This window comes from Drosophila eugracilis, unplaced genomic scaffold, assembly GCF_018153835.1.
Source record: "Drosophila eugracilis isolate 14026-0451.02 unplaced genomic scaffold, ASM1815383v1 contig_2154, whole genome shotgun sequence".
Classification (NCBI taxonomy): Eukaryota; Metazoa; Arthropoda; class Insecta; order Diptera; family Drosophilidae; genus Drosophila; species Drosophila eugracilis.
This window is the reverse complement of record NW_024573038.1, coordinates 11,651,924-11,664,944: the sequence shown is the minus strand read 5'-3', so window position 1 is coordinate 11,664,944 and position 13,021 is coordinate 11,651,924. Positions and strand designations below refer to the sequence as shown.

The following is a 13,021-nucleotide window of genomic DNA, read 5'->3' as shown; positions in this document are numbered from 1 at the left end:
TCTAACCCATTGTTGAAAAAGTTATAAATTTGAAGTTCATTCTTATTCATTTATACTTGGAAAATTGGTTTCATAGAATTTTATAACCATATGCATTTGACTTGACTCAGAAGTTTTGCCGAATATTTTGTAAAAATTAAACTTGGTTTCTTATTTCTGGTAACTTAACCAACAACTTGGCCCTTTTTGCTTCAGAGAAGTTTTAAACAAATTGTTTGCCTGCTGGAATATTGCAAAAGTAGGCTCAAATTTAAGCATCTTACTTAGATCTTTGACTTTACTATATACATAAATCATTATTAACGCTCTCTGAGTAGTTTCATATTCTTTCAACTATTTATTGTTGTATACAAAAATCTATACTTTAAAGATATTTTTAATTATTTATTATATATATTTAATCTTTAAGTGATATTGTATTGTCTTAAAAGGAATACTTTTCGTAAATGGACATCTCAAAGCTTCAATTCATCCTCCTTGCATCGCCTCATACAAACTCCCAGCCGGCAGACATCCTCGTCCACTGCACGGAATGACAAATCTCGGTGCTTGCAATTGAAGGTGTCCATCACGCACTGATTGGCAAACTCATGGACGCAGATCCCATTGTGGGCACAAATGGGCAAGTACTCCAACTTGGTGCACAGCTCATCGCAGTTTTCCATTGTTGGAGGCGGCATTTCCGTTGGAGACATTGTGGTCATGCCACCCGTCAGCAGGTGAAAGCAATTTCTGGTTGGTACATGTTTGGGCGTTGACTTGGATGCAGGTGCGGTGGTCGTTCTACTAGGTGGCATTACAACAACCGGCATGAGTTCAGAGGCGTCTGGAACGGGTATGCCGGGATTGGGAATCCCATGATTGGGGATGCCAGGATTGGGAATTCCGTGATTGGGGATACCAGGATTAGGGATGCCATCATTGGGGATTCCACGATTGGGTATTCCTTGGTTAGGGATACCAGGGTTTGGAATGCCATGGTTAGGGATGCCAGGATTAGGGATACCGTCATTAGGGATTCCACGATTGGGTATTCCGTGGTTGGGAATGCCAGGATTCGGGATTCCATGGTTAGGGATGCCAGGATTAGGGATGCCATCATTGGGGATTCCACGATTCGGAATGCCATGGTTAGGGATGCCAGGATTCGGAATTCCATGGTTGGGGATACCAGGATTGGTCAGATAATGGTTATAGCTTCCCGAATTTGAAACAGATCTTGCCACTCGAACCTTATCATCCGACTTAACAGTAGGTGGCACCACTACCTCCTGGACCACATGGACCTTTCCCGGCTTGATCTCCTCCACGGTGGCGACTTCCTCCCTCTCCTGGTTAGCCACCATTACGGGCTTTCCATTTGACAGCAACGGCACTTGGATGGTAATCCGACCGATCTCTGTATTTGGCACAACCTGCGCTGTGGCGAAGACGAAACACAGCAGCACTGGAAAAAATATAAAGTGAAACTCAAATCCTGCTCCCAACGACACGGAACTTCAGTAGCCCACCTGCGGCCAAAGGATAATACGGCTTAAACATCTTGTAACTTAAACTCCAATGTCTTCTCTGGCCTTGACTGCTGCCTAACCCGGCTTATATAACAGATTCAAAATCAAAACGATCTTACGCAATCTTCCCTGGGAAACGAACCTGTTCTCAGCCTCGAGCTTCCTTAATAAATTAAACATTTATGTGCATTGTCTTCGAACGAGTTCTGGCAATTAGCAGCGCTTTGGTTTTAGGGACAGTCGAAAAAGGCGGGGTCTCTTTTTTTGTTTATAAAATATTCTTCGTTTTATTTTGATTTAAGTTCTGTGACTTGCATCTGGTAAATTACATTTAAAATTCCATATTACTCAGTAGTCATAGTCATAAAACATACTTTATGGACTTTTTTATTAGAGTTAACTAGGCCTTAAAAACACTTTAAAAACTTCCGTTTAAGGCAATTACATTTTGATTAACGATTTCATATCGATTCTTGAGTTTTCTTGAATATTATATAATAACTATTTTAGGGTTGACCGCTTGAGTTTTTCCTTTAGCTTAGACTATTAGGGATCGCTTTCGTTTTTGGAGCTATCATGGCCCATCCCTAAATGTTGTTGCACATTATGTCCATTTCATGTTGGGTTATATATGCAGAGTAAGATTACGTTTTAACTGTGCTATACATCGACATATGTATGTTTGTGGGTTATGATATATAGTGATAATTGCTTTCGTTTAGATCCACAATCAAACTAAAACTTCGTCTTCGTATTCTGGGATTGTCCATACCATAAACGCAAATTTTTTGATAGATTTTTTTTTGTTTGTAACTACTTTAGAGAGGCAAACTAAGCAAGATCTTCTCTGAGAGTGCAGATAAAGATATAGAAAGTGTTAGAAATAGTTTACAAGAAGTAGAGAGGAAGTAGTTGGAAATATGGAAAACTTTTTCCTAGCAAAAATCTTCTTAGCTGCCTTAACAAAATTCGGAAAATATCTGCTATCAAACATTAACCACTTCACATCCAAGCTATACACATTCGCATTCAGATTTTCCAGCAATTAGCATTAACATATTGGGCTCCATTTCATTAATAAGTAAACGAGTTTTTACGACTTAAGTTCTAAACATTATTTATAATTAATATCTTTAGGGATCAACAACACGCACTATACAAAAACTCAGAACTAGAAACGAAGGAAATTCAACTTTTACACATTTTTAGAAACTCTTTATACAAAAACAAATTTTCTAATCGAATTAAGGACTTTTTTTTTCTTCTCATCATCATTATTTTGACATGCAATCTTTGTGTTCTCTGTGTTGTTTTGGTTTTAAAAAACTACATTAAATTGTTATAAAATAAATTACGACTTAAGGTTAGGCATAAATACATGTATATAGAGTGTAGCTTAAAACATATGGTTTAGTTAGTTTATTCTTTTTAGTTAATGTTAGGTGGTTGTGGCACTCCCATCGAGTACCAGGGGATTGGTTTGTTCTTCCAGATTGGCTGCTGCTGCTGCTCCTGCTGCTGCTGCTCTACTTCCGTTCCATGGGCTTGACCTCCAGCAGCTGAGGATAGTTCTCCACGATGTTGAGTAGAATGCTATCAATGTAGTGCTTGAGCCGAGCATTTTCGTCCTCCTTTTCCTGGAAGGCCTGTTGCAGCTGTAAGATATAGATTTTCATTAGTACTCAGATCAAGCTTAGGTTGACACATAAAACATAGATAAAAATATAAAGATTTTTTGAGTTTTTTCTTTTTATATACACGAATGAATGTTATAGAGTTGAACCAGGTGAAAATATGTCCATAATGATAACTTGATATATATTAGAAAACCATGAACCAACATTAGTTTCTAGTCAATTTTTAGTTTAAGTCAAACTGCAATGCGTGCACAGTGGCTCCAAAACCGTGTTTGATTAATTTTTCATTTTGTTTTTTTTTGATTGTGGCTTTTGCGTGATTGAAGCATTACCTGACTTAAGGATGCTAATGTGGCTGAATCCACAGAATCCTGTAATACAATAAATTTTCAATTTAAATACACATGTGGCTAGAATAAAATATATATATAAATCAAAAATATAAACGCAGGGCAGTACGGACACTAGGAGGCTCTCAAACTGTAGGTTTCTAAATAGCATTTTTCATCAGTTTTTCTTTTGCGGTGACTGTGCGTGTGCTTTTGGACTTGGCGGGCTAGACTGTGTGTTTTATGGGTGTGGGGATGACAGATTGGACTACACTAAAAGCAAAAGCGGGCGTTGTAAAAGACTAGCACGATCTACACACCTGGGCTTGTGACATCTCCTCCAGCTCTTGGGCCAAACTGTTGAGGGTTCCATTCAGCAGATGGCGACCCTGCTCCACGCCATTCGTCAACATGGTGGCCTGGTTGGTCAGCATGGTGGCCTGCAACTCCTCGTTTTGCTCTTCGAGGGCTAGGGAAGAAAATGAAAGGATGTTATTAAAATGGTTTCTAATTTTCTTGAAATTAACTAAAAGTCATCGTCTTAGACGGGTTTCAAACCCCACTTAATCCTCTTTCCTCACTCTTTCACTTACATCGATTCTTCTGGCGCATCTCTTCGAGCTCCTGATGCAGCTCCTCCAGTCTTATGCTCTCCGGTGATGTTGTTGGCATAGCCCGGGCTCCACTCTCCTCGCGGGCACGCTGCAGTTCACGACTTAACTCCATCATTAACTCCTCGGCGGATTTCTTTTCCTGCTCGTGACGGCGCAGAGCTTGTGTCTGCTCTTCTTGCTCCTGCTGCAGGACACCGATCTGGTCTTTGGCTAGTTCCAATTGCTCCTCGGTGCGATGCAAGTCATTGGCCTGCTTATCGCACAAGACTCGCAATCGAGTGGCTTCTTCGCGCAGTGCCGATGCCTCAATTTCGGTGGCACGGATCTTCATCTGGCAGTTCTCGTTCTGCAGCGAAGCTTCGCGCTCCACGCGGGCCAGGATCTCGCGATGTCGCTTCTGCTCCTCGGCCAAACGCTCTTCGGCACGCAGTTCCGACTGAAAGAGGAAATGAAAATATGAGATATAAAAATAAGAAAAAGAGGAGATTTACTAACCTCTCGGTACTGCTCTTCGAGCATGTGATATCGCGCCTGGAGAACTGCATATTCGGTCTTGGTGCGGGTTGTCCTATCTTCAGCTATATTCTGAGTATCTGACAGATCATCCACCTTGCGCTGCAGCAGTTCCAGCTGTAAGTATATAGAAAAAAAAAGAAAACTGATAAGTCTATATTCGATCAAGATAGGTTCGTGCATCGACTAACACAATCGTTTTTCATGTGCCGCAGATCGAGGAGCAGATCGTTGACCAACTGCACATCAGCCATGGGATATTTCACATACATTTGCTTATATATATCTATATATGATGTTCAACTGTATCTATATTTGTTTTTCTATCTTTTTTTTCACATTATACAGGAATGCTAATTTCTTCGCGCAGTCTTAAGAAAAATTCAAATTATTTCTGCATCGCCGGGTAGTCTTTGCTCAGTTGATGGTCGCAGCAGACTGTCGTTTAAATTTTCTCAAAGCTACAACGACAACTCATTGAAAAATGCTGTTAATTACACCAGTCAACAAAGGCTAACATTATGTTGATAACGAAACTTGTGCAGCAATATTGAACTTCTCATTAACGACATATTCCACTCTTGAGAAGCACTTTGAGTGGTTTTTACTACACATCTGTCATCCCAGTTTGGTTGCCTAGTGCTATGGGCATGCCTTGCCCATATGAATATCATAAATATTAACCATACGCCCCATAGGTTGCCACTTTAGTAGAAGGCGTAAAAAGATATGCAAGCACAGACACACACATTTTGCTTTGCATTCAAGTTTTGGCCAACTATTTGCTGGATTTTGCAAAAATCTGTTTTTGCCATTAATATCTTTTTTTCCGACTGCTGTTTTTTTTTTTTTGCGCAATTACTCATGACCCGCCCGCGTATTTAATAAAAACAGATGATTTGAACATGAGTCGATCGCCTGCTTGAGATGATAAGAAACTTGCAAGATGACTGCAGTACAGGATGTCTACAAGGTTTCTTATCAAAGCAAAACTGTGTGGCGCTTGCAATGTTTCTACGCAGCGAGAAAGTTGTGCTGAAAGATTAACTAATAGAAAATATTTTTAAACATTAGATACCCCTTAAAGTGTTTTTCTACCCCTGGAAACCCTGCCCATCTAAGAACTAACAACGATGCTAGATCTCTGCTAATCTAATTCCATCATCACCTTCCCTTTCTGATTACACCCTCATACCCACAACAAACTTAATGTCAATTGAGAAGTTCAATTAGCGATTACAAGCCGCTTTGAATTTTTGGGGTCGTCACCAAATGGCTGTCAAACTGTGTTGACCGGCATAGGGTTCAATTAGGCTTAATTAAATGCAATTTGCTGGCCACAATTTCGCAGTTTGCTAGATTTACAGAATCAGAGAGAGTGTAAGGGGGCACTATATATACGAGTATATTCGATCGAGTTGAGAGCACGGAAAAACTATGAACAGACAATCGACGTCAAAGGCGGCGCGGCAAGTACTGAAAAATTGGGCCTAGGGCCAGGCCACGCCAAAAACAAACAACAGAATGCCATAGAAATGGAGAAATATTCAGAGAGTGAGAAATATATATTCCGAGAGAAGAATAAGCTTGCTGAGTCAACCGAGAAAAAAGTACGATATGGCAGCAGGGGTCTCAATTAGGGGCTCTCACTGTATGTGTACAATGAACCATGCCAAAAAAAAAAACTAAGCATATTATATAGAAACTAGAATTTAAATTAAATGTCTACCGAATTCTTCCGAAGAAAAAAAGGGAAGAACCCAGAACCCAGAAGCTAAAAAAGCTGAAAAAACAGAAGTCGCAGGCCATTCAGAAACCGTTTGGCCAGAAAGTGAGCAACAAAAGCCAAAAAAAAATTAATAAAAATAAAATGTTGCTAGGGGCATAAAGAGAAAACAATAAAAGTGTAAGACAAATTGAGTAACAAGTGACGAGGAGTTGTATATGGGAGCATTTAAGAGTGTTATAGGAGAGGGTGATGACTACGGATATACCCTGTAACTAAGTTCTTTAAAAAATGCTTACTTTTTGGGGCAAGTAAGATCATTCTTTCTGCCAAGTTAACATCAAACCTCATCTGCTGTTCAGTTTACTAATCAAGAAACCATTTCCTTTCATTTTCCTTAGCAAATGATATACCTTTCATACTCTTTAATTTCTCTAAATACGCTTACATTGAGCTTGTCACTTTCCTCTTTTCTTTTGCCTTAGAAAAAAGTTGGTGTTCCCGGGGTCATTAATGCCTTTTGGCCTTTGATTTTTCCAGTCTCGTTTTGACAAGTTGATGGCACGACAGGTGCCACTGAATGATGGGAAAACTGTAATGGCAAGTGCGGAAATACGCAACAGATGTTTTGGCCAACGCGAAGGTTGTCCCAAAAAAATGGGGGAGAAAATTAAAGAAAATAAACCAGGAAAGAACAAGAGGTGTCAAACGTTGAAGTGCTCAAAAGAGGAAATACAATTTTAACAAGGGGAAAATTGTAAACAGGTGAGAAGGTCAAAAGCTAATTGGTTTGTTGGCTCTCTTTTGCTGACCCTTGATGTAGTTTTTAATGGATAAATAAAAGAATATTTTAAGGGTTTTCTCATCATTAAAATAAACATATTTTTTTAACTTATCTGAAATAGTTTCCTTTCCTTCTGTTGACTCGTTAACAACTCGTAAATAATGAAAAGAAAAACATTTGGAACAAAAACTAGAACCACTCGGATATTACAATCGGCATTAGCTTTGACCCGAAAAAGAAAATCTTGACTTGCCACAGCTTCCTCTTAGACCGATACAATGCCCTACAATTGTTTCATTTATCAAAATGAGTTTCCTCACTACTCTATGTAGATCGAGTGTATGGTAAACAAATCATAGCATCCGCTGAAGGTTTATCGCTTTTCAAAAGAAAAAACAAAAGAACTGACCTCCAGCGCAGGGGCTGATATGGTTGCTCTCATTTGTAGACTCACTGGGAATAATAAGCCTTCTAATTGGTTGCATAAAATGCTGGGAATTGCAGTCAGTAGCAGTTTGTGGATAAAGATTCTTTTCTTTCACTTCCACTGAAACTAGAGCAATCAGCTTAGAGAAACCCAATGGGTTTTCCCTGCTTTTCTCTCAATCCACATGAGCTCCTCCACTTCAGTTACTTTCGTTGACACATTTTCCCCTTCACGGCTAATCATCAATTTTGTTAAGATTTCTGTTTTGGTATCATTAATTTTGGCTGCGTCAACTAATTTCTCAAAAAAATGTCTGTTTTCGATTTTAATTTCTTTTCTTCACCGATGATTTGTGAGTGATGATCTCATTTGGCACAAACTATAGTTTATTTTTGTTTATAGTTAGCAGATGTCTAGCAAATTATATGGCAAACACAACAAGTTCTTCGACTTTGAAATTTTTATTTTTGGCCCAGTTTTGACGTTAAAAAAGGTAAATAAGTCAAGGAAATCGTAAACAACATGGCGAAACAATTGATTTTCGAAAAAGGTGGGAACATCTGGTGGGGAAAATGGGAAATCCAAGTCGTTTTTTTCTATAAAATTTAATTGGTAATGGTTCCCCGGGTTTTTCATCTTAGATAAGACTTATCCAAGAAATTTCAAAGATTTTTCCACACTTAACCCGTAATTTCCCAGCACTCACATCGTTAGTTTCCAGCATATTATTTCTGAAAAAACCTTTCTTCCTCTAACAATTGATTAAAATGTCAACTCAGACAGAATTTTCCCGCCGACAATCCGAACTAAACAGTTGAACTAAGGCAATTCAAAGTTAGACTAAAGCAAATTGCATTCAATTGCGGCTTATTTATAGTGAATGGACTGGAATGGACATTATTGACAGGTCGTTTATACTATATATTACTTGGATGTCGTGACATGCGAACTGAAAATAAAGGCTGACGCCCACCTCCCCCCCTTTGAATGAACCCTGAACTTTCTGATGAAATTAGCCCCGGAAAAAGAGGGGAAAACTACTACTATTAGTACACTGCTTACTTGCTCATTGAGATTATCGCAAATCTCGGCACTGAGTGCACCACTCATCATGCCAACAGGTCCTGATCCTCCACTGCCGACGGCACCACCACTAACACCTCCACCACTGCCGTTGGTATCCTCGAAATCACAGAGTAGTTTGTTCTTGAAATTCTTCAGGTTTTCCAATTTGAAACCGTTTGTGTTTGTATTATTGGTCTTGTTATTGAATTTACTTGTCAGATTCTCCAAATTGTAGATTTTATTACTATTATTATTATTATTGTTATTATTATTATTGTTGATATGATTATTGTTGTTGTTCGATTCGAGGCTATTGTTGTTCGTCTCAAGTTTGTTCTCAATGAAGACCAATGAATTGGGCTCTGAATTCGATGGCACAATGTCCTCAAAGTCAGCTGGATTTAAGCTAAGGAAGGTCTCCTGATCGATCAGTATGGGCGGATGTTTGCCAAAGCCACAGTATTCATTACCACTACCACCACCGCCGCTGCTAGTGACTCCCAAACTGTAGGCGTTACTTAACGGATTTTGCGTGGCGCTCGTATTAAAGCTTAGATTCAAATCCTCCAGGCTATCCGTTGATAATTTCCGATTTTGTGTGGCTCCAATTCGGCACTTGTTGTTGTTTAGATTACTGCTATTGCTATTGTTGTTGTTGTTCTTGCTGCTTTGCTGATTTGTTGTGGGTCCTACGAACTCGAATTGGCCCGCCCACATATCATAGGCTAAGTCAATGCTATCGGGCTGGCTGGCAGGTTGACTACTCATGATTTGCTTTTTGTTTTTATTTATTTTTTGATGTTTTTTTTATTGGGGAATTTGTTGTCTTATTTGGCTAAATGGTTATCCTGGGGCGTGGCACTAGTTGGGGGGCTGTATTTGTTTTATTTTTGCACTTTCTTTTTTTTTTGTGATTTTTCATTTGAGTGGGAAGACGGTTTTTGTTTTGTCTTAGTTTTGTAGGCACATAGATCAGATATTTTTGGGTTGCTTTGTTTTTTACATCTCTCTCTCGGTTTTAAGGCACTTTTCTGGGCATTTTTAAGGCTTGGCTTTGGGTTAAATTAATTTTATTAAAAATATGTCGAATTATCACGGTTAAAGTTGTGGCTTTAAAATTGATATATTTGTATTACATTTTTTGCTTTTATTTCTACACATTTTTGTTAGTTTTTTCTTTGTTATTAATAACTAAAGAGTAATCTTCCTCAACCTTCTCCTTTCTACCGAACCTACAGTACAGAACTCTAATAACATTTCTTCATAAAAGATCTTCAACAACTCCCAACAACTTCCCATAACAATCCCATTAAGAAATTCTCCTTGCATAATTATAAGCAGAACAATTCTTCTGCAGATCTCTTTACAAAGATTGTCCCCCACGAATTTCTTTCTTTATTTCTTTTTCTGCTCTCCAAAAATGAGTTTCTTGAACTGAAAGCAAAGTTCACCAAGCTAACAAAAGGAATTTTCATTCTCCCTCCAAGCAGTTAAATAAAATTATGCAGAAAAATAATAGTCGGAAAAGAAAAGAAAATAAATACAAGCTTAGCAAATGATTATTTCTTCTTTTGTTTGGCGATGGCCTTTAGCACAATTCTTAACAAATTGAAAGGTAATTGTTTGGGATTTGAATTCAGATTTGGTTTTGTATTTCGATTGGGATGGATACCATACAGAGAGACAGAGAGAGAGAGAGAGAGAGAGAGATGCAGAAAGCAGAGCAAGAAATCGACTGGAAACAAAGGCATAGAATGGTGGAAAACCATAAAGAATTTTTCTGTATTTCATGCAGGAAATGTGCGCTTGCACAAAAAGATAAACAAAACACAAAAGAAGCACCGACGAAGACAGTCTTTGCAATTCTCTAACCCTGCCTTTCCCTGCCAGCAACTCTTCTTCTCCCCAACTACAGTCTCATCTTCTTTCTACACGACTGACTTTGGTTACTTCTTCTTCTGCTGCTGGGCTTCTGGCTAAGTTTAATTTCCAAGTTGAATTGATGAACTTCGTGTAGATAAAAACAGCAGAGCTATGGAAAGATGGAGGGGAAAAACTGTTGGTGCATGCAATTCTTCTGCCGTAACTGAAAGAATTGCATAATCTAGTCTTTGCTCTGTCTCTCTATCTCTCTCTTTATACTCAGACAATGATTCAATCCATCGCTAGAAATGTGTCATGAATTTGTATTTTTCATCTTCTTTTAAATTGTTTATAATAAATTGTGTGATTCAGAGAGAGCCCAGAAACGGGAATTATACAAATTAAGAGAAAAATAAGTCTGCGAAGAAGACAATTCTGCACACTTGCTCATGTCAAATGGGTTTAAGTGGCTTGTCATAATAAATTAGAATTTATTTGCCTTACATATTTTTCTAGCTAAGAAATGAGAACACTTTTGTTCTCATAAGGGAAAAGCCAAAGAGGCTATATTATTATTTTTAAGATCTTTTTCTTTAAGCAAACTAATATTTTACAGCATTTTCTTCGAAAACAAAAAATCTATTTAAAACCAAAAGGCACAAATCCCTCAAAGACCCGAACACAGAAGTCCAAAACAACTTGACCGCAAGACTCATTGATCTATGAACAATTTTGTCAATGGAGCATGGCAAATGCAGCAGCAGCAACATTAACAACAACAACAACTTTCACCAACAAACTTGTCTAATAAACAGCTGAATAACAACAACCAGAGACCCTGTCTTACGTATACACATGTACCCTGTGCAACTTGTTTCGTTTCGTTGGAAAATTATGATGAAAATTGAAAGTAAGTGAAATAAACAACTTCAATAACAAATTTCTATTTTCAACTGCAATATTTTGGAATCTTTATGCAGTGGCAGGCACGTTTTATGATGCATCTTTCAATGCCCAAATCGCTTAAAACCCAAACTGTAAGAATGTGTTTTTTTTTCTTGAGGGTTCAGAAATGAAATATCTGAGCATTAATGGGGGGATCTCATATAATGAATGCACACGCGCTACTAGCCCGAGAACTATTCCAGTTTATGAGTTCCCAGATAAAGCATTTATGTGGAGCCATAAAGATTGACTTGTTTAGCATAAATATCTCACATTTGTGGCCATATAAGGTGAGAGGGAGCAGGTCATTCCGAAGTTGGGTTAGGGTAAAGCATTATAAATAGGTTTTACTGGTTGCAGTGGGGGAAATATTTTAGGAATTTTCTTTAGGAAATTGTAGGAACTATTAATTACCCAGATCTAAGCACTTACAAAAATGTAAATTTGGGGAAATTTCTTAAAAAAGAATCCTGAAAATATCTCTTTTAAACCAAAAAACACTTATCATTTATGCATTCTAATCCACTTTTAAGTGGGCTGTTACTTCCGGACCCTCATCACTTATGCATTCTAATATGCCTTAAAGTGGGTTGTTATTTTCGGACCCTTTTTTCTTACCGCCCTCTGAACCCCTAGAAAACTAACCATATTTCAAGTTGGCAAACAAATTCGTGCCAATTACCCCGAATAACCTCGATTTCTTGGCCTGGTGTTGCAGTTTGCAGTTTGTATTTGCAATTATTTCTTCTGTTGTTGCATTTTACATGGCAATAAACCTTTTAGACGACCAACCAACCGACCGACCGACCGACCGCCCACGCTAAGACAAAGAACTAAAAGGTGAAACTGAAACAACATGCTAACCTCATTTCACAGCCCAAAGGGAGACGACAAGGAGGAGGGCCAGAGTGGAAAGAAAACGAGACAGAAGTCGCGACAGCTGTTTGGTGTCACAAAAACTGATCTACCTCAATTTGTTTTGCCCCCTAAAAGGGGAATTTCTTTTAAATTATCAAAAAAACTAGTATTTTAGTAGATTATTCATGGTAAGTTTTGACCAAAGAATAAAACTAGAAATATGCTAATCACAGTTAGTTTTGTATTCATTATATAAACCAACCCTCTCTTTTAGTGTAGATCTTCTTTTTTCTAGAACCAACAGACCGTTAAATTATTTTTGTTCAGACTTCAAGGCAAATTCTTAGACAATTTTACATATCCTCTCTGCGAAGAGCTATTTTCCAAACCTCTCCCCATTTTCTATTGTTTTGTATTCTTTGGGTTTTAACTATCCGACAAGTGTCTAATTACCAGAAAATGCAATGCCTGGCTAAGTTTGCTTTTCTTTTACTTGGAATTCTGTTGGTGCTGTTTATTTTTGTAGTCCAACAAACTAAATCATTCTTAGTCTTATCACAACATTTGGCGACTTTTATAGGTAAGGTACCCTTGTCAAAGCTAAAAAAAACACACATAAACAAAGGTCAAATCTAGGGTCAATTTAAAGCAGAGAATCACTGATTAAGAAAAAACAAAATTATATTCCAAATTTTCCAAACTAAGCTCTTTAATGAGAATCAAGTTACTAAAATCATTGAAAAATGTTT

At 38.0% G+C, this 13,021-nt stretch overlaps 2 protein-coding genes across 13 annotated transcripts in view; both read right to left on the bottom strand.

Moving 5' to 3' along the window:
• Positions 1–455: 455 nt before the first annotated feature.
• On the bottom strand, positions 456–1,542 carry LOC108105917 (arp2/3 complex-activating protein rickA). The gene is made up of 2 exons (XM_017212698.1): positions 1,512–1,542; positions 456–1,447 (listed from the first exon to the last, which is right to left on the bottom strand). Exons 1-2 carry the CDS (start codon positions 1,540–1,542, stop codon positions 456–458), a joined length of 1,023 nt encoding a protein of 340 aa, XP_017068187.1.
• Positions 1,543–1,770: 228 nt separating this feature from the next.
• The window catches only part of LOC108105978 (rab11 family-interacting protein 4B), a 45,311-nt gene continuing 34,060 nt past the window's right edge, over positions 1,771–13,021 (bottom strand). For 4 of the 12 annotated variants that reach the window (XM_017212799.2, XM_017212801.2, XM_017212805.2 and 1 more), the window contains 5 exons: positions 4,587–4,721; positions 4,071–4,527; positions 3,798–3,946; positions 3,481–3,519; positions 1,771–3,166 (listed from right to left, as the gene is read on the bottom strand). In XM_017212799.2, the coding sequence (XP_017068288.1) occupies positions 3,038–3,166; positions 3,481–3,519; positions 3,798–3,946; positions 4,071–4,527; positions 4,587–4,721 (909 nt within the window). In that variant the 3' untranslated portion in view covers positions 1,771–3,037. Of the gene's footprint in view, positions 3,167–3,480; positions 3,520–3,797; positions 3,947–4,070; positions 4,528–4,586; positions 4,722–4,795; positions 5,449–8,603; positions 12,544–13,021 lie in introns of those variants that run through there. The other 8 variants (XM_017212796.2, XM_017212795.2, XM_017212800.2 and 5 more) reach the window with 6 other exon arrangements.